Genomic DNA, 22,073 nt, shown 5'->3' on the forward strand with positions numbered 1-22,073 from the left:
AGTTTTTTTAATTATTATTTTTAGATAAATTCCATATTATTATCCAAGAAGCAGTAGTAAACACACTGCTACAACCAATACAATGCACAAACCAGTACCCACCTCCTAAGAGGATCTAATTCCCCAAGCTAGACAAAGGTCCCTGTTGGCTACACTACTCTGTATGACCATACGAACAGATTTCATCCTAACAACCTCAATAATACAATTCACTACATTAGCAACATCCCTACTGTGACCCCTAAACTGTCTATGATTCCTTTCCTCCCATATACAATATATATATACACACCAGGCAGTTCTAAGTATAAAAATAAGAAAAGTTTCCCCCCTGAATCTAGAGACTGCCCAACTTAATTCCTCATCTCAACTTCCCACTGTTCTGTCGATATTACACAATCGATTGATCACCTCCCAAATAGCTTTCGAGTATGAGCATTCAAAGAAGATATGGCTGCGGGTCTCGGCCTCGGCTCCACATAGCCTACACTTATCATCCACCCCAATCCCCATACGGATAAGTCTGTCAGCCGTTGGCAATCTGTTGAGGATGGCCATCCAAGCAATGAGAGAGTGCTTGGGAGTGTGCAAAGGAAACAGATAGCCTTATGCCATTCTACCTTCACTGTCCTCCCTCTAATCTCCTGCCACAACCAACGAGCATTAATTCTGCCCCAGTCCATGATCCCCGAGAATAGGGGTTGCACTTCCTCTCTAACTTTTAAGATTTTCCGTATGCACCAAATGAAATATGGTTTACTTTCAACATACCAGAGATCCACTCCCTTAAAAACGTAAGATCTCACCCAAGCAACCCAAAGTAACCCCTCTGCCATAAGAAGCTCTTTAACCAATAACAAAATGCAAGCTTTGTTCCAGCTAGCTAATTGCTTAAGGCCTAAGCCGCCCTCAGACTTAGGTGAGCAAATGCAATCCCAACTCACACGAGCACCCTTAGTTGGAATGCCACCACCCTTCCAAAAAAACCTTGCGCAGAGCTGATTCACCCTTCTAACCAATGCTTTGGGTAGAATAAACTGTCTACACCAAAAATTGGTAATGCTAAGCAAGACAGATTTCACTAGCTGCAGTCTACCTGCATAACTCAACCATCTGTTGGACCAAAGTCCTAATTTTGCCTTGATTTTCTCCTCCAGGCTAAAACAGTCTTTCTCGGTTAGCTTCCTAGGCACAAGAGGGAACCCAAGGTATCTCACAGGTAGGTAGCCAAGATTAAATCCAGTAAACCTCGTGCACAAGAGTCATCAAATTATCATTCATACCCGCAAGAAAAATTTCAGTCTTTGAAGCATTAAGTCTCAAACCTGACATCTCATAAAATCTCTCCAAAACACATTTCACCCCAACTATAGAGTCAACATTACCTTTACAAAATATGAGTAAATCATCTGCAAAGCATAAGTGCGTTAAAATCACTCTTTTGCACTTAGGGTGGAACTGGAAAATTCTATCAGAAGCAGCCACATCCAAAAGTTTGGAAAGAACATTCATGGCCATTACAAACAAGTAGGGGGATAGGGGATCCCCCTGCCTGACACCCCTTCTACCTCTAAAACCCACTAGGCTTCCATTTAACACAATGAAAAATCTAGAGTTCATAATACAAGCTTCTATCCACTTCCTAAACTGTTCAGGTAGCCCTAGACTTTTCAGAACAACAAGGAGAAACTTCCAGCTTAAGGAGTCAAAAGCTTTCTGTAAGTTAACTTTAATATCACACCTAGGTGAGATGGAACCCCTACCATAACCTCTAATAATCTCTTGAGCCAAGGGTGTTATCTTCAATTTTCCTTCCTCTCACAAAGGCTGACTGGTTAGGAGCAATCATCATGGGGAAATAATTGACCAGTCTGTTCACAAGGATCATAGTAACTGTTTTATAAAACACTGAGCAACAAGATATAGGCCTAAAATCCATGGCTTTACAAGAGTTGGGCAGTTTAGGAACCAGAGCAACAATAGTAGAGTTAAAAGCATGCAACATTTTAGAGGATTCAAAAAAATACCTCACTGCTGCCATAAAATCTGTTCCCACAATGTCCCAGGCAGATTGGAAAAACCCAGCTGTGTATCCATCAGGGCCAGGGGCCTTATCCTTTCCTTGGCTCCAAATGGCCACCCTAACTTCATCACTTGTGACAGCCTTAACCAAATCAACATTGGCACCTGCAGGCAAGGCATAACCCAACAGGTCACTCAGGAAAAGATCTGAACACCCTTGCACATTACTATCTTCAGTACCAATCTGCCTTGAGAAGTATCTAATCAGCTATTAATCAAAGGTCCAGCTTATTGCCCCTCTCATCAATACCCTTATAGTATTCCTCTTCCTTTTAACTGCAACTTGAGAATGAAAAAATTTTGTGCATTGGTCTCCATCAAGCAGCCAATCAACTTTAGCCTTCTGCTGGTAAAACAACCTTTCTGCTTTTTCTAGATCAATGAGCTCAAAGTATATTTTCCTCTCTTCTGCCATATCACCTGGATTTCCACCAGTTAAAGTCACAATCTGTTTTTTCTCTAACTGTTCCCTCTTCTCATCAACCTTCCCAGAAATGTTAGAATAAAACCTTTTATTAAAAGCTCTTAACTCAGCCTTCAACCTCTTTATTTTGCAAAATAAAGCTTGTATGGGGTCACCCTGCACAACTTCAGCCCAAGACTTCCCAACAACTTCCTTGAAGTCAGGATGTAATGCCCAGAAGTTAAAATACTTGAAAGGCTTAGGCCTTGAAGTAAGGCTATCATGAGAGTACCATGTAACAACCATGCTATGTTCAGAAACTCCAGGGGCTTGAAATTCCACATGGGAGTTAGAAAAGCCCTCACACCAGTGATCATTCACTAACACTCTGTCCAACTTCCTAGCTAGAAACCCCTCATCATGCTTATTTGACCAGGTAAAGACAGGTCCAAAGAAATGGTGATCCATTAACTCCAGAGTAGTCATACAATTCTGTAAGTCCTCTATTTCTGAAGATAGGAACCCAACCTCAAAGCTAGAACTTTCCACAGCTTCAGCAGTAACATTAAAATCTCCTCCAACAATCCAAATATTATTTCCAACTAAAGTACTTACCTCAGAAAGTTGATTCCACAATTCTTTCCTTATAGCTCCACTATTACTGCCATACACAGTAGAAACATAGACATTTCTGTCACCCAAATTGCCTTGAATTGTAATAGTTTGATCATCCACTTTCAAAACAGAAAACTGCAGATTCTTCTTCTATAGGATCCAAATCTTGCCATTATCTAGGCAGCTATAATTCCAACTGTAGTTCCAATCAGAAACAACTGTGCAATAATGTCTTAAGCTTTATTCTCCCTTATACTGGTTTCAAGCAAACAAAGAATTTTAACTTGGAACTTCTCTACACGATCCATAACATTTTTTTGCTTTTTGGGATGGTTAAATCCCCTTACATTTCAGAAGATCACAGTCATGAGGCAGAAAGAGTGACTACACCTCCCACTTGCTCACCAGTCCTCTTTGTTTTATCCAGGAAATCTTTCTTTTTGGTTTTCATTTCATGCAATATGTTAGCTACACCTGAGAAGCAAGCCTAGGCTTCCTCCCCCCTCCCTCAACCTCTTCCAACAAAGACCCCAATACCTCAAATTTATTGGCAGAACCAACACCAGATGAACCCTTCACTTTTTCACCTTCTTCCCCTTACCTCTTCCATGTGATATAGGGTCAGGAGGCAATGAACCATCAGCCTTAGGGAATATACTACTACTAGCCTTATCCTTAACGTTACTCATCTTTAATTTCAGCCTTTCTGTAGGCTGTTCCTTAGTAGGCAGCTCACTAACCCTTATCTTATCCTCAGCAGGGTTAGAAGGTAAAGAAACATTAGCCTTAGCATCCATATTGCCATTTGCCTTATCCTCTACAATGCTCAGCACCGAAGGCTTACCAACAGTCGATTGCGCCTTAATGGACAGCTCACAAACTTCCACAACAGCTGAGCCTTGCCCAACATTAAGAGCCTGCCCCTCAGCTTCAACCACTGTCAATCCCATAGCAACATCCTCCTTCTCACGAGTCAAATAGCCCAAATTATATCCAGAAGCCTTATCTTTGACTCTCCATTCCCTCTTTCCTTCACCACCACCAACATTGCAAGTCTTATCCGAATGCCCAAAGATTCTACACTTAGAACAACATGCAGGAAACCAAGGAACGACCACCTTCACAATACAAAATGTCCCATCTTGCAGCCTAACATCAATCAACCGGGGCAACCGAGCTCTAGCCTCTACTTTAACACAAACCTTGGTAAATTCCAGACGCTCCTTAGAAGCTGTAATTGAGTCCATGTATAAAGGCATACCAAGGGCACTAGCTATATAGCTAATCCCTTTTCTGGAGAACAGCTCTAATGGAACATTGAAAAGCTGGATCCATACAAGCATCCTTTCCAAATTAAAATCGAGACACTTTAGGTTAGGTTCCCACTTCCTCAGCACCAACGCTTTGTGCTGGAAATGCCAGGGACCATTCTCAAGGACCCAGTCTCGAGTAGCACCATTTCGAAAAGGATAAAACGTAAAGATTAGAACCAGCAAGACTAACCTTAGTTGTCGATTTCCCCCACACTATTTCCACCAGCTTCTGCAAGGAACCAAAATTGGGCGCCGATCCAATAAATTGACCCACTAAAGAGAATTTCCACTCCAAAATCCCTTCTTCAAACACAACATTCGGAGGAACCACCGTCATAGAACCCTCACGACACTCCGGGGGGAAGAAATCTAGCGACTGTTCCTCAACACCCACGAACAAACTCCTCCAATCCATAACCCAAACCGTCACCTAGAATCTATCACGAGCAAAACTCAAGAGCCAAATCAGTAAGAACCAAGAAAAAACCCTAAAACCCAAGCACAATAGGCCAGCTATCGAGAGAGAGAAAACAGTTATTCCCAGTCAAAAAAAGAGGAAACTACTATTATGTTTTTTTTAATTATTTTTATTTTGAAATTTTTGCATTATTATTAGGTTTTTCATATTGAAATTGATGATAAGTTTACTGATAATTTCAATAATAGATTAACCATTTCACTTAGATTGCTTATTAAATTCATTTGATTGCTGCCAATACTACTAAACAGTTTAGTCTTTAACCCTGTAAAGTTAGTATTTGTCTTTGTTTTGTCTTTTGGTTGAAGTAATGCAATTCATTCAAGTTTCAATTTTAGACAATGACTATTTGAAACCGAGGATCGCAACGCGAAATGAAAATCGCAACGATAGTCAAATTCGCGTTGCGATAGTCATTTTCGTGTTACGATTTTCATTTCGCGTTGCGATAGTCAAATTCGCATTGCGATAGTCATTTTCGTGTTGCGATTTTAAGTTTCAGAAACTATTATTCTTCTACAAATTGAAACTTGAATGAATCGTATTACTTCAACCAAAAAACAAAGACAAATACGAAATTCACAGTGTTGCAAATTTAAGTTTGAAAAATAAACTACTACTACTCTTTATTGTTTTTGGTATATCTTCACAGTGTAGTTTTTAATCTAACTTGGTATGTTTATTGTTTTTGTAGAACTTTTTTTCGGCTCAGTTGACCTTAAGGAATAAAATAAGACTAGTCACTATAATTGCGTCGAAGCTTTCACATGTACAAAGAACATTGTTTGAGGATACTTGCTTTGGGCCATGGATGAAAGTACAACATCCGGGTAGAGATGCTATGTTGACCTATTTGTTGCTTCAGACCATGACTAGCGATCTACCCGAGAGTATAAAACGCGGTAATGAAGAGATATGGTTTCATTTTCCACCGGCGTATACGTGTTTTGGGCGGGAAGAGTTTTGCTTAATCACTGGTCTACGCTTCGGATACGATGATGTAGGTCAATACACTAGTCATATTACCCGCCTATCATGGTTATCCCGGGTTTTTCCTAAGTTGTCAATGGAGAAATCGAATTTATACGTCGATGACTTGATGAGATTATTGAATAAGAAATATGGTTTTACTCGGATGGATGACGTCGATGTTGTCCAAGTATGCCTTTTAGTACTTTTGCATGCCGGCTTTTTAGGCAGAGAGGCCAGACAACCTATTCCTAAGGACCTAATATTATTGGTAGAGGACCTAAATGCATGGAACTTGTTTCCGTGGGGTTCGTATCTATGGAAAGCTACTTGGAATAAGTTATCGTCTGCCTTTGATGACCGCAAAAGTTTGCGTGGCGATGGTTCCAAATACACTTTGTCAGGCTTTATTTGGGCCTTTAAGGTAAGAATTTCTATATAATGTTTCCAAAATTATAATTAATTATTTAACAATTATTAATGTTTGTGTATTATATTGTTTTTGTAGATTTGGATATTTGAGGCTTTTCCCGACATGCAATATATGCATTAAAAACTTCAAATGATATTCCTAGAGCTATTTCTTAGAAGAAGAAATGACGGCTGTTGATTTGGGAAGAGTTACTACGGTATACGACAATAAATGATGTAAGTTAACACAAATACTACCATATATATAAACAAGTTATTACTAGTACACGTTTAACTTTGTTTGAGCTTTTATATTGTTAGGAGGCCAACACTCTATTACAGAGGCTTACACCCACGGAGGCTGAGCTTGCCACTGATTTGTGGCAAGCTAGTAAGCGTTTTTTTGATGGCACGGCTGATGAGTAGCCTCCACATCGAGAGCCATCACCTCACCCAGAGCCATCACCTGATCGACCACACTATATACCTCTACAATGAGAGCCATCACCTATTCCGTCACATCATCGAGCCTCTTCTCCACCATCACCTCATGATAGGCGATTGGAAAGATGCCACGACATTTATCTCCCTGTTCTCCATCTCCACCTCCACGGGATGAGTTAGGGGAGTTACGTGATGAGGTCAATGCCATGCGTGAGGAGGTCAGTACTTTACGCGATGACAATGGTGCATGGCGTGACGAGGTATCTACTTTACATGGTGAGGTAGCGGCTCTACGTGAGATGGTAGCATTGTTGCAGAATGAGGTTCATACTCTACGCAACGAGGGTAAGTTTAAGATTTTTTATATTTAACTTGATTTACTCGTAATTTCACTTAGATTAACCATTTCACTTAGATTGCTTAGTAAATTCATTCGGTTGCTACCAATACTGCTAAACAGTTCTAAAATAACCCTGTGAAGTTAGTATTTGTCTTCGTTTTGTCTTTTGGTTGAAGTAATACAATCCATTCAAGTTTCAATTTGTAGAAGAAGAATAGTCGCAACACGAAACTTAAATCGCAACGCGAAAATGACTATCGCAACGCGGAAATGACTATCGCAACGGGATAATCGCAATGCAAAATAAAAATCGCAACGTGAAAATTACAATGCGAAAATGACTATCGCAACGCGAATTTAGTTTCGCGTTGCGATTTTGGTTTCGCATTGCGATTATCCCGTTGCGATAGTCATTTCCGCGTTGCGATTTAAGTTTCGTGTTGCGATTTTAAGTTTCAGAAACTATTCTTCTTCTGCAAATTGAAACTTGAATGGATTGGATTACTTCAACCAAAAGACAAAGACAAATACTAACTTCATAGTGTTACAAATTTAAGTTTCAAGAATAAACTACTACTCTTTATGTTGTCCTTGAACATGCACTAAACCTATATGCTGTCCTTTTAAATGTTTATAAGTGCTTACTTCCGAAATGTTATCTGATGCATTTTGTGAACTATGATAGAATAATGACTTGGGTGAATACCGTGCAAGTTTGAAACATATTTGTCTTTGTTTTCACTGTTTAATATCATGTCTGTTTATTTACTGATTTATGTATTAATTTATTTTTAGCGGCCCGATAAGGTGGATGCTTTATGTTGGGTTTTTCTTGTACGACGGGGTTCACGCATCAGATGGCGTGCACGTGCCATTACGTCTCCATTCACCCCAATAGTGCGCAGACTCCGTAAGAAGAAGCCCGACTCATCTGTCATCATTCAAGAGGCCTCTCCTATCGTTCAAGAGGCCCCTATCATCCCTCAAGAGTCCCCTCCCACCGTTAAAGAGGCCCATGTCATCATTGAATAGGTCCCTCCCACCATTCAAGAGCCCGATTCATACGGCGTAATATGTCAAATTATTGAGAAAACCCCCTCACGTGCCGGACATGATGGATGACTGTTGGCTTTCGTATGAGTTACCAGCCAGTACCATTATGGCAGATGAAGTGGAGAGGAAACAACTACCGGAAACAATTCTGGATATCCCTTTGGGCTAAGACCGCAGTTGATTTTTATCTACATGAGCGGAGCCAAGGGTGTTACGCTGACATATACAAACTCAACGATGATATGCATTTGTTGATTGATTGGTCTTGGTGGGGTGTGTTATTAGGGGTTGAAGACAAAGGCTATTTCGATGGGGGGTAAGTATTATATTTCTTCTTATATTTCATTTTGATTATTTTTTTTAAAATTTATGTAATTCACTAATATATGTCTTTTTTTTTGTAAAACAACATATTGATGCATGGGTGTCACGTCTTCTAATAGTAAGGAAATTGAAGAAAAATAAAAAATACTGTATACAATGATTATTTTTTTTAAATTTATGTAATTCACTAATATATGTCTTTTTTTTGTAAAACAACATATTGATGCATGGGTGTCACGTCTTCTAATAGTAAGGAAATTGAAGAAAAATAAAAAAAATACGTGATATACAATTATGCCGACGTCTTTTCACGTAGTTCACTTGAAGAATCAACGACAGGAATCATATGTGTTGGCTAATGGACAAGCTAAACTTTATCCTACATGGTGAGAGGTCGATAAGGTTAGTATTTATTTTTTTTAAATATTTTAAAGGTGTTCATAAATAAGTGCGCAATTTGAATTATTACTTATGATTGCAGGTGTTTATCCCTGTTTTGGAACGTACTCATTGGCTTCTCGTCGAGCTTCAGGTCCCATCCCTGAAGACAATCGTATATGACAGCATGATAAATTACATATCATTGTCTGATTTGAGAGATATTATTAAGGGATGGAGCTCTGATTTGGCTAAATTCTTGGATGCGATTAATTATTGGACTTATTCTGGAAACAATAAGCCAAAGAAGTTCAATGTTACATTTATCAGAGACGAGACCGCACCACAACAAACGCCGGAAGCCAGAGAGGATTGTGGTCCATCTCGTATGCATGTGCTTGGAACGTTTGACGATAGGAAGTACACAATTTCTACCTCTCACCGATAGAGATAGAGGTGTAGTAGTCTTGTGGTTTCGGCATTTTATGGCTAGAGCGATATATGCGAGACGCTGCCTTTGTAGTCAAATGCAAATGTTGTTAAGTACCTAGAATTTAATAATAATTGTTGTTTGTTGGTTTTAGAGTGTAGAAGTGTTATTTGAGCAAATGTTTGGTTTCTGCAGGTTAATCCTGAAGTGAGCTGCATGAAATTGATGTATGGGTGCATAAACAACTGTCTGGGGTACACTTTTTTTTATTGTTTAATTGATTCTTAAAAGTCTGATTTATAAAAATTGATTTGTAAAAGCTGATTTGTTTAATATTGATGTGTAAATAATTCTTATTTGTGATTGTTTAATTGATTGAAATGTAAAAGTTGATTTATTGATTTCAATCTGCATCATATTGAAGGCAAAAGACCTGTTGAAGGTACACTTTCGCAACGCTAAACTCAAAATCGCAATGCGAAAGCCAAAATCGCAACGCGAAAGTCAATTCGTGTTGCGATAGTCTAATACGCTTTGTGATTTTCTCATTGCGATAGTCAAATACCCGTTGCGATAATCAAATTCGCATTGCGATAGTCAAATTCGCATTGCAATTTTCTCATTGCGATAGTCAAATACCCGTTGCGATAATCAAATTCGCGTTGCGATAGTCAAATTGCGTTGCGATAGTCATATTCGCATTGCGATAGTCAAATTCGCGTTACGATTTTTGAGTTGCGATAATCAAATTCGCGTTGCGATAGTCAAATTCGCGTTGCGATAGTCAAATTCGCGTTGCGATATTCAAATGAATGTGTAATAAGTGATAACAACTGAACATATCATAGTAATGTTCAATCTCAAGTTACTAATACATGCCTAACTGAAAATGTTAAAAGTTTACACATAAAATACACATAATAGTCAAATTCGCGTTGCGATATTCAAATGAATGTGTAATAAGTGATAACAACTGAACAGATCATAGCAATGTTCAAACTCAAGTTACTAATACATGCCTAACTGAAAATGTTAAAAGTTTACACATAATACAACGTTTGCATTTAAAAATCACCTAAGTTAATAGTCCCAAAAGGTGAAGCCGGTTGTGATTGGGATTTTGAATGCAATTTTGATTGCCTTTTTCTTGACACCATATGAGCTTTGGATTTTGATGAGGATCCATATTTTGGTAGAGGAAAAGATGATTGTGATGGCACTGGTGATCCACATGTCAACCTTGTATGACCACTTTCCTTGCACCGACTACATGTCGATCTCTTCTTCTCTTTAACCTTAGACGGTATACGATCGTGACTTTTTGGTCGGCCAGGTAGCCTTCTGTCCATGGCTGGTGGCAAAACTGTTTGTAAGTCATATGGTATATCCCACTCAGAAGGATGTGGAATAGGGTAGATAATCTCGGCATAAGTTTGTCGATATACTTTTGTAGTGTAGCAATCCATAGCGTATACGCTTGAATCATCTTGGTTTAGATGAAGAACAACTTTTATAACATGCCCACACGGATAACCAGATGTTTTCCATTTTATATAACTATACGTCTTTGCATTTAGATCGACAAGCCCATTTAAGTTATTATCCAGTACTTCAAACAAAGTGTTTGAACATGGTTCAACTCTCCATGACGTTGACTTCACAACACGTTTCGTTATCTTTTTTTCAGTCCATGGTGTAACACGATGTTCCAATGTTCCTGTAAATTTAAATAATATACTTAATAAATATAAGTTACGAATTTAAAGAATAATACATGCATGGTTTCTTTTCTTGTAGTACCACTGTTGAATAGAGGCTCGAAAAAACTTCATTAACATAGTAATGGGTAATTTCCGGGAATGACGACTTAGAGCGTTGATTGATTCTGCACTATTAAACGTCATGAAACCATATCTTGCTCCAAGTTGATGTACTCTTGACAATCTTTCAAACCCGACAACTTCTAGTGTTTGAGCACACTGAGGCAAAACACGTCTTAAACAATTTATATGCTTATTAAAATCCACTTCCCGATAAGCTTTACAGCCTTCCAGTATGTCGATTTGTGATTTTTTATACCAGCAGACCTTGATTTTAGATTTCTATATAAATAAACACCACAAAGTCCATGAAAAGCATCTGGGAAACACCTTCTAACAGCGTTGTCAATTGAGTTTGCCCTATCGGATATGATTGTCAGATTGCTAATAGGACCTATGCAATCCCTAAAATACACCATAAACCATGTCCATGAATAAGAGGTTTCAGATTTGCCAACCCCATAAGCTATTGGCAGTATCCCATTGTTAGCATCCATGGCTACTGCTAATAAGTTTACTCCAAGGTATCGACCTTTTAAATGTGCTCCGTCAACTATAATAACTGGGCGCATGCAAGTAATAAACGAATGAATCTACAAAATCATATACACAAGAAATATAATCATTTAAATGTGAAATGCATGTAACTAACAAAAAAGAGTCAACAAAATTATATTGATTTACTAACCGCAGCACCAATGGCGATAAACAGCAACTCAAAGCGTCCATCTCTATCTGTTTTGATATGAGTTACCGACCCAAGATTTTTCAGCTTTAAATTGTGACAATAAGCCAACAGTTGGGCAAACGATGCTTCTGGCGACCCCCTCAACAATTCCAAGGCATAACATTTGGCTCTCCAAGCTTGAGAATATGAGATACTAATCTTGAACCGAGCATTCATGTCAGTCATAATTTCATGTCCCCGATATACCCTGCCATTCAAAAACATTAACTCAGCCAGAAAACCACCCAACACCTTTTTGTTTGCCTGTCTATGGTGAGGAAAAACTTGGGTTCTTGAACATATATGTTTATCAATAAAAGTCCTAACTTGAAACATTTCACAATCTTTTTATCCTCTTTGCAATCATACGCCACGTACAGTTTTTGTCAATCATACACCTTGTTTCGAAACGATCTTTGCTTGATTTGTTAACTTTTAGTTGATAGCCATCTTCCACACATTTCATATACAAAGCTATCTTCAAGTCTTCCTTTGTATAAAAACAATCATCGTTCTTGATACGAATAATTTTTGTGTAACAATCAACTGCTATTTTTACCAACTCTTCTTCCGATATCTGAAGTAATTCTGGCATATTCCAGTTATACTCCCGTGGCATTTTCTTCGGGGATTTCTTCTTCTTCTTCTTCTTCAGGGTTATATGAATTACAGAATGGATGTTCAACATGTTCATTCACAGTCTTAACTTCCTCCTCATTATCATCAACAACATCTTCCTCGGCAGCGGCTGTTTCATCATTAAAATTCAGGTATTGACCAATATCAAAATCATTACACGCAGGGTCTGTTTCTTCTTCTAAAACATCATCAAAATATGAGTATTGACCAAGATCAAAGTCCGGGTATTGACCAAGATCAAATTTCGAATACCGACTACTACTCACAATTTTTTCTGTTGGCTCATCATCGTCTAACTGGTTAATACGAAAACCGGAATTTGGTGCTGAAAGTTGATTGTGATTTGGATTAGGGAAAGGTTATGGGTTTTGAGATTGTGTTTGGTATTGGAAATGTGGTGAAACAAAATTTGCTTGGTGATGAAATTGTGGTGGAACCATTAAATTTTGAGCACCATAAACTGGGGTTGAAAAACTTAGTTGATTACTACCCGCTACTGACCCAACTTCACTACTTCTAGGTTCAACAACATACAATGTAACATCATCTTGCGAAACACTAATGTAAGCAATGAATCGTTCAACATCTTCATTGTCGGTTAACAAATAAACTTTACATTTTCTCTGATAAGATAACCTAAATCCACTTAAGGGCTCTAAATTCAATTTATTTGCAACACGTAACATTAGAGTTTCATAAGTTAACTTTTTTAATGACAGTTTTAGTTCAAGATTCATGGGTAAAGGCATATATTGTAAAACACCATGAACATTCTCCCATGACCCTCAAAACCCAAATCTATCCAAACATGATCAACATTAGATGATTTCATTATTGTAAATTAATTTACTAAACAAACGAGCTGCGAAACTAAAACCTGTTTCCGGATGGGGAAGGATGTCGTTGGATATAGGAACGGATGTCGCCGGATAGAGTGATAGATAGAGATGGAATGAGTTGTGATTTAGGGAGTTAGGTTATGAGTTACTTCTGCTGCGTAGTTATATACCCAAAACATTTGTGTTGCGAAACTAAAACCTGTTGCGAATTTGAAATTCAGTGTTGCGACAGTCAGAATCGCGCTGCGATAGTCAGAATCGCGTTGCGATTATGTATTATCGCGTTGCGATAGTCAGAATCGCGTTGTGATTATGTATTATCGCGTTACGATAGTCAGAATCACGTTGCGAATCTGGAAACTGATTTGCGATACTGGAGATCGCATTGCGATTTTGTTGGTCATTTTGGAAAATCGAAAAAAAAATGGTCAAAATCGTATATTATAAGGAATTTTCGGTCATTGAGGTTATTTTCTCTTTTTTAAATTACACAGGTTCATTTATGAATGTTCATAGTTCATACATATAATTTTGGACTCGTTTCTTAAAATGATGTTTTATTTAATAGTTTAGATGATTATAACGTAATATTTGTTCAAAAATTTTCTTGATAAAAATAACACCATCTTTAACTACTCGAAAAAATAACTATTTGAACTTAAGACCTCCATGGAAAACAACACCATCTTTAACTACTGAAGTCACTTAATAAGTTCTACTTAAAATAATATTATCTATTAGATGTTCAAAAAATAAATATTAAAATTTTAAGTTTAAAGATGCATATCTTAAAAGTTAAAAGTATCTAATTGAACTAAAAAAATAAAAATTAAATATCTCATTGTACCGTTAAAATTTTATGCCATATTACATTATTAGTTGACCCTTTTTTCCTATATGTAATGGGGTAGGGGGGAAGTATGATAGTAAACTGCCCTCAACGCCAGGTTGAAAGCAGCTTCCGTGGAGACCTCCGAATTATGAAATGCCCTCTGTGGGACTCGATCCCACGACCACAAGATTAAGAGCATTGTGCTCTACCAACTAAGCTGGACAGGCAAAAAAAATTAAAAAATTCCAAGTTAATTAAATGTCAAAGTTAATTAAAAAATGCTCTATCAACTGAGATGAACAGGAAAAAAAATTAAAAAATCTCAAGTTAATTAAATGTCAAAGTTAATTAAAAAAATATATTTTCTCAAAACAGTTAACTTCTATTCAAACACTTGTTTCAACCTATTACACAAATATGGTCAAACACTAGAGTGTGTATAAAGTTTTTTCAGGCAGATCTAAATTAGAATCCCAAGTCAAACACTAATATTTGATTTTCATCTAAAATTAAAACAGAATATATAATTTTAGTGGCAATTTTCTAAGTTTTAAAATTGAGTGATCAAAAATAATATTTTCTATAGCTTGATGATTTATTGTGGAATTACCCTTTCGGGAAGCAAAAATAGAATATTCATTTTTAATTGAAGTGAAAAAACCGTGGACTGGACTTAAATTATATACTACAATTTGCTTTGCACCTCCGAGAATGGTCCCCAACCAGCCTTTGAAAACCACGCAATTAAACGTTTAAAGATAATTTCATCAACAGCCTGGTTTCTTGTATAACAGACACGTGTGATGGCAAACAAGAACCCCACCCACCGCCCTTTGATCGGTTCACTTTTCATTTTCGTAGTATTTATTTTTTTCCAGTTTTTAATCACATTTTGGTCTGTCCACAGCAAAGATCAAAAGAAAAGGCAAAGTTAGGTTTCCATGGAAGGGGAAGCTGGTTCGTACGAGGAAATTAAGCCACACGTCGTCGTTAAACAAAGTAATGGCGATGTTGTCGGGAATCTGGGGCCCGATGGAGCCCCTGATTTTCTTTCCAAGTTCCAAAACTGGTAAGGGCTTTTGTTTTCTTTCCGCGGAAACGAAGAGAAATCTTTCTGGGTATGGGTATTATTTGAATTATTGTTGAATTTTAATTTCGAAAATGGAAAGGATTTACTTTGTGTTGGTTATCATAATTATGTGAAAAATAATGCTTAATTAATTACCCTAACTGATCTCATTTGTTGAGTATAATTATTCGACTATGATCTATCCTTTTCCTGCTGAGCTATTTTAACGGTACTGTAAATGGAATTTAGTAATAGTAGTACTGTTAGTTTTTATTCAGATATTAAATGGTTGGAAGGTGACCCATGCTTTGCTATTTTTGAGGACATAGTAGTTGTACTAGCAGTTTTTATTGTGATGGTTGGAAGGTAACCCACGCTTCCTTTGATTTGATAGTGTATTCATCCTTAAAAATGTAATTCAACAAGTCCGGTCAAGCATGTATGGGTTGGTTTAATGATAAGGTTGAGGTCCACTTTGAGATCCCATGGTTGAGCCTGTCAAATGTGAACCATGTGTGAACTCTCTCCATATTTATTTTGGTTTCTAGTCTGATTGTTCATTCTAATGCTTTGTCATGATAATAATTATTTGAACTGTATTGATTATAATGACCTTCAAGAAGAAAGTCTCTGTTATAATTTTAGTGCTTGTAAGTTGTCGTCTTTTTTTATTCTCAAATTAGTTACTTATTAAAATAATGGAATGGGTATGGTTACACCGAGCTTTGGCTATTAGATTTTAAGGTTGTGTCAGGATTTTGTTGAGTTTTTTTTAGGGCTTTTGGTTCTCGTTATGTTTTTCTTTGATGTATAGTTTTTTCCAGAGCACATGAAGATGTTTACTTATTTATTATTCTATGAATATTTATAGCGAAAAAGTCATTGGATTTTACAGTATAGTGTTCCCATTACAAGCTTCTATGATGTTTTCTAAACTTTTCTTTCTTTTTTCTTTTACGGTGAACAAGTTCCGTAGCAATTCCGGCATCTGTACCAAATACCCCAAGCCCTTCTCCATCCCAACTCACCATATTCTATAATGGAAGTATTTGTGTGTTTGATGCAATTCCGGCAGAAAAGGTTGGTCTTTTTTTTATGAAGGTGTTACTAACTTCAGCAGAAGGGGAGGTCTTATACCAAAATTCACTATTGCTTCATGTCTGTCAGGTGCGGGAGATTATGCTTATTGCTGCAACTGCTGCAGCCGCTGCTACTAACTCTGTTGACATGAAGAATGTTGCAACTGATTGTGCCACCACTTCACCTGCTCTTACGAGGTCTCCTTCGCTTCAAAGTACTGCAACTGCTTTGGCTTCACCACAGGCACAAGTGCATCCTGTTAACAGGCCCGCCTTTTGCAAACTGCAAGGTGGTAACTCTTAACTAACTTATCTGGAAGATGGATGAATTAGAAATGTGAATATTCTATGATTTATCGATTCAGTGCATGCTAGCTAATATAGCTTGATGCTTTTTGTAAATATCTATTGGATCAGAATTACCAATTGCAAGGAGACACTCCCTTCAGCGGTTTTTTGAGAAGCGGCGGGACAGGTACCCCTCCCGTACCGATCTACCACTTCCATATTTAGATTTATAATCCTAAGCATTCATGATTTTGCACTTCATATATGTGGTAAAATGATGTTGCATGAGCCTTGTTACTTTTTATTGTGATGTACTTTGGATAAAATCTATCAACTATTCTCAAAGTGGATAACATTTAACTTTCTAGAATTTGTGCCAAGCTTTTGGATTGGGGAATATAGTCGAGGTGGTAACTGTTGCCATATACTTGTTTCTTTTTGCAGGCTGGTGAACAGGAATCCATATCCTAATCCGTCAACACCAAAATCATTTGAGGGCACCAAAGCTAACCTCAGTGCTGCATCTTCCCCAGAATCGGGTTGCTTCGGTAAATCACCTGTTCCTCGAGAAGAATTCCAGCCAAAAGCTCCGGCCCATGCTACCTAAGCTAAGCATATATGAATCCTTATGTATATTTGATAATAAAAAAACTATTAGGATAATGACTTTGGATCAGCCTTTGGAATTGCTGTGGATTACAAGTGTACAACTCAAGCTAGTTCTCATGGTAGGTCTTGCTATCTGCCACGAGAGTACAGCCTGATGTAGGATGAATTCTCCTGTTTTCCTATTGCCTCTAGGGGCAGTTGTGATGTCCTTAAAACCCGGCTACCCTGTCTGTAATCTGTGTGACAATCGAAAACTAAGCAATCTAGGCTTATCATTGGTGTGATATTGATGGAACTTTTGACGTTGCATTGTTTTCCAATTAGCATACTGTGCATCTAAAGAGCTTTAGATCATAGAAACATTGAAACTGGACCAGCGTTTATACGCATCATAGACCACAATTAATTGAAAAAAGAAAAAGGATAATGGATTACAGCTACTACTTGAGCATTATTTGACGGGTTTTATCTCTGTTAACGCCATCACGTAAGATGTAAATTAATCATCGTTTGCAACATAAACAGAACACCGAGGTGCATCAATGGAGTGACAAGGGACGAGCCAAAAAGGGTTTTTCCTGGGAAACTCAATAAAAATAATATTGTGACATTATTTCCCACTTAATATCGATATGGATTAATGTTCCAATTCTTCAGGGTATGACATTATCTTTTACTTAATCTCTGTCACAGGTCATTATATGATTCTCTATCGTATTTATTTTATCTATTAGGGGGGTTAACTTAAAATCAGACAATTAAAAGATTGTATGATATATTTATAATAACGATTTTTTAAAAAAGAAAAAGAGAAACCTGATGGCATGTGTAAAGTTAATTTTTAAGCTTTAAAACTAAAATTTTATTTTCTAAAATTAATGTATTTTATTTCCTCGAAGTATGATACCTACTAATACCAGCAAATCAAATTAGGCAGTCTCTTTTGTTATAAATTTTGACTTTGCATTCTTTTTTTTTTTTTTGAAAGAAAAAAATGAGTTATCATAACGACCAAACCTGATCCCTTCCATTGATAGCCCAAGGGATGGGCTAAATTGATAGGGTTGAGAACTGCGGGTCCGCCCATGTAAGGTAGCATCGAGATGCGAGTCTCTGTGTTTGAAAACACAGCATGAAAAAAGGACGTAATTAACGGCTTTTTTGTTCTTCCAGTTTAGATTAATGGTTTTTTTTGGGGCTTACAGGAATCGGCTCTTGGTTCTTGGGCATTTTGACTTGCAATAAACAACATATATTAATCCGATTGAGACCAAAGCCAAAAGGAGAAAAAGAAAGAAAAAGAGGTGAAGAGATTCCTCAACGAGGAAGGCAAAGCAAATTATACCTAACCAGAAGAAACTCTGTTTATCTCTTTCTTTCGGTTGCTTTTGCTTTATGTGTGATATATTATAAAGGTCAGCAACCCAACGGAGCCTCCTCAACCCTTCACAGTCTCACTCCTCTGAAATAGGAATTCCCTTCTTTTCTTTTACTCAACCAGGGTTACGTGTGATTTCTCTTTCTTTTACGATTAAAGTGCACAAAACAAAATCCTTGAGCTTTGAACTTTTGTTTTAGATCACGGGTCAGCCCGACCCAGAACCCAATGCACCCTTCTCTCTCTCCCTCTCTCTGTTACCCTATACTGACCCTGTCTTGTAGACTACTCATCCTTGTAGGCTGTAGAGTTCAAGAGTCAACTCTGTAGATTGTTTTGTTTTGCTTTAGCTTTCTCGTTTCCTTTTTCTTCTATCTCCCCGCTCGTGTGTGCGAGTAATTTTATCCGAATATCATCTAAAATTAAAATTGAGTAAAATTAAAACTAATTAAATAATTTTATACTTTATAATATTTTTATAAAGCATCAACAAATTCAATTTGTTAGAGATAAACTGATATAATTTGGAATTGTTGATGTTTACATCAATTGATCATAGAAAAATAAATATTTAAATTTAAAATATAAAAATATTTATTTTTAATTAATATAAACTCTAATTTATATTTTAATAATAAAAATAAAAAATAATAATTACATGAGAAAAAATAAAAGAACTAATTTTAACTTTTATCCCATATTAATAATAAATATAGCTTAAATACTCCTCATACCTATATAAACTAATACTCTTAGACTTTTAACTTATAAAACTAATATGTATTAAATTATATTATTAATATTTATAATTTTATTTTATTTTAATTTTTTTAAAGTATATTTTGTTACGTATGTTTTATGAAAATTCGGAAAAAAGTTTACCCCTGAGACAGAACCCTTAAGAAAGGGTATTAGTTTGATGTATATGGGAGAAAGGGCGTTAGTTTTTTTTTTTTTTTAATATTTGGATAAATTCGCCAGTAACGTGAGCCTGTGACTGTGCAAGTCTTCACAGTATAAACCTTTGATTGTGCAGTCTCACTCTTATGCCCTCTTTTATTGTCAACGCTTACGAAAGGAGGAACCTTGGGAAGTTTACTACTTCCCTTCTTCCTCTAAAGCCCATTTGTTTCCTTTCTTTGCCCTTGCTCTCTCTTTTGTATTGTTTTTGGGGTTGTTTCAATTTTCAACCTTGTCCCTTTGCTTAATCCTCCAAAGCTCCCACCAACGCCTCCCCTTCAGCTTCGTATCACCAGGTACATTTGTCTTTCGTTTATCGTTTTGACCTTTCTGTCCTCTTCTTCTTCCATTTCGAGCTCATTTAGGATTTGTTTTTATCAAACTTTAAAAAGACCTTTCTCTTCAAGGGTTATTCTATAGAGTTCTTTTTTTAAAAAAAGCCCCTTGCTAAATGCAAATTGATTGTCTTTTAAACAAAATTTACCCCTTTATAGAATAGGGTCCCCGTTTGATTTATGGCTTTCCGTGATTGTTGCTCTTTTAGCAACTTTCCTTGAAGAATTTTCCCTCTGCATTCATTGAAGTGAAATTGAGTAGAGCTGATTCGTGTTCTTGTTGGACCCCTGTGAGAAAAAAAGAGAGCCTCTTAGTGCTTTCTAGTCATGTGTGTGGATCTTTAATGCTTATGTTAGTTAGGTTGTCAATTTTTCCCTAATCTTTAATTGATGTGATATTCAAGTTTTATTTGCCTCGTTTATATATTCTCTACGATGTGGATAAATTTGAAAAAGTAATTTAGGTTTTGATTCATCTGTACGATGGTATAAGTGATGAGTGATAATGATATCTTATTAATGGTTCTGTTGTCCTCCTCTCTTTATCGTTGCAGGTTATTTTCTGAAATAATCTTCCAATGGAGAAGGCTAATAGCTGCATTCCGAGGCCATCTAGGAAAAGAAAGTTGCCTCAAGAAGGCAATGATATGTTGAACTTATCCTTGGATGAGCTCACTGACGACCTCCTTGAAAGGGTTCTTTCGTGGTTACCAACATCGGCGTTCTTTCGCCTCCGTTCAGTGTGCAAGAGATGGAAATCAGTTGCTGCTTCTGAAGGTTTTAAGCTGGCTTGCTCTAGGATTCCTTCAAGGGAACCTTGGTTTTTCATGGTGGATCCCAGTCTTAATCAATCAGTGGTCTTTGACTCTGCTGAAAGAAGCTGGAGAAAACTCAACCATCCGCCTCTCCTCTCGAATAACTGTAACCGTGACTCCATCCCGGTTGCAGCGGCTGGTGGGCTTGTGTGTTTCCGCAATATGTCCGGTGATTACTTTATATGCAATCCGGTGACAGGATCATGCCGTGAACTACCTCCAGTGAATCCGGACTATCTTGATCGGCCACTTCATGCTATAGCAGTGAATGCATATTCCAATTACTCCTACAAGCTAATCTTAGTCTCTGGTGATCTTTTGAAACTTTCGTTCAAAGTTTATAACTCTAGTGCTGACTGCTGGGAAGAGAAGATTATGTTAAGGAGAAAAACCGAGGATGATTGTACAGAATTTGATTCGAATGTCAAGGATGATGATGCCATGTATTTCCTTAACAAAGCTGGAAACGTAGTGGCAACTAACATGCAGAGAAGCCCATCCAAGCAATATTCATCGGTTATTACTCTTAAAGATGGTGATGAGATCGTTTATTTTCTCAGCTCCTCCGGGACAGTTGTGGCTTGCAATCTGACCCAGAAGCACTTCTCTGAATATCCCAGACTGTTGCCTGTCTTTTTCGAGTACTCCATCGATGTGGTGGAGTGTAAAGGAGAGATGTTGGTCGTTATGTTATCGGAATTCTTTGAAAGTGCAAGCCTTAGGGTGTGGAGATTTGATGAGAAAACAAAGACTTGGCATCAGATTGCAAGTATGCCTCCTGCAATGTCACACGAGTATTGTGGCAAGAAAGTTGACGTAAATTGTGTTGGGGCAGGTGACCAGATATTTATCTGCTTAAGCTCTGTTGATCTTTGCAGTTATGTTCTCTGTGATATTGTGGCTAACGAATGGGTTGAACTTCCCAAGTGTTGTATGAATGGTGAACCCATGAACTTCATGTCTGCTTTCTCTTTTGAGCCGAGGATTGAAGCTTGTGTATGAACACATATTGTGGACTCTTCTATGTTTTGAAGGATTTGATAATGCTCTCTGTGATTCCCTTTTACTTTTTTTTACCCTTTGCTTAATTTATATTGTACTTTCTTGTATTCTTTTAGAGCATTGATTTTTTTTCACTTATTTAAATTGTTTAAGCAAATCAGCTCCTTTGCTGAATGTGTTAGTTAGTGAGACTATTGGTTTTCATATACAAATTTCTCTTTTTTACTTTGAAAATGCTAATGTGTCTCATAAAAAAAATTTGGTTTCTTGATGCAGTTGGACCTTATACCAGAAAGATGGTCACTGGTTTTTACACTAGATCATCTGAAAATAGTTGTCAACTATTCAACGAATCGGGTCAAATAAAAACCTAACTTACGTGTTTGCATGACCGATGACACGAAAAAAATGACAAGTGTGTGCTGCAATGTCACATTCCAT

The 22,073-nt window shown here is 37.2% G+C and overlaps 3 protein-coding genes across 3 annotated transcripts; 2 read left to right on the top strand and 1 right to left on the bottom strand.

Moving 5' to 3' along the window:
• Positions 1 to 407: 407 nt before the first annotated feature.
• On the bottom strand, positions 408 to 4,828 carry LOC120179791. The gene is made up of 5 exons (XM_039185281.1): positions 4,604 to 4,828; positions 3,688 to 4,509; positions 2,333 to 3,250; positions 2,028 to 2,266; positions 408 to 1,248 (listed from the first exon to the last, which is right to left on the bottom strand). The coding sequence occupies exons 1-5, from the start codon at positions 4,826 to 4,828 to the stop codon at positions 408 to 410; spliced, it is 3,045 nt and encodes a 1,014-aa protein (XP_039041212.1).
• A 10,160-nt stretch (positions 4,829 to 14,988) lies between these two features.
• LOC120179784 (protein TIFY 3B-like) lies at positions 14,989 to 17,449 on the top strand. Its single transcript, XM_039185274.1, has 5 exons — positions 14,989 to 15,166; positions 16,135 to 16,246; positions 16,334 to 16,535; positions 16,663 to 16,720; positions 16,978 to 17,449. The coding sequence occupies exons 1-5, from the start codon at positions 15,039 to 15,041 to the stop codon at positions 17,138 to 17,140; spliced, it is 663 nt and encodes a 220-aa protein (XP_039041205.1). The 5' UTR covers positions 14,989 to 15,038; the 3' UTR covers positions 17,141 to 17,449.
• A 2,090-nt stretch (positions 17,450 to 19,539) lies between these two features.
• Positions 19,540 to 21,764, top strand: LOC120179786 (F-box only protein 13-like). Its single transcript, XM_039185276.1, has 2 exons — positions 19,540 to 19,776; positions 20,370 to 21,764. Exon 2 carries the CDS (start codon positions 20,394 to 20,396, stop codon positions 21,630 to 21,632), a length of 1,239 nt encoding a protein of 412 aa, XP_039041207.1. The 5' UTR covers positions 19,540 to 19,776; positions 20,370 to 20,393; the 3' UTR covers positions 21,633 to 21,764.
• The last annotated feature ends 309 nt before the right edge of the window (positions 21,765 to 22,073 follow it).

The sequence above is a fragment of the Hibiscus syriacus genome, unplaced genomic scaffold (assembly GCF_006381635.1).
Source record: "Hibiscus syriacus cultivar Baekdansim isolate YM2019G1 unplaced genomic scaffold, ASM638163v2 tig00112453_pilon, whole genome shotgun sequence".
In the NCBI taxonomy this organism is placed as follows: domain Eukaryota; kingdom Viridiplantae; phylum Streptophyta; class Magnoliopsida; order Malvales; family Malvaceae; genus Hibiscus; species Hibiscus syriacus.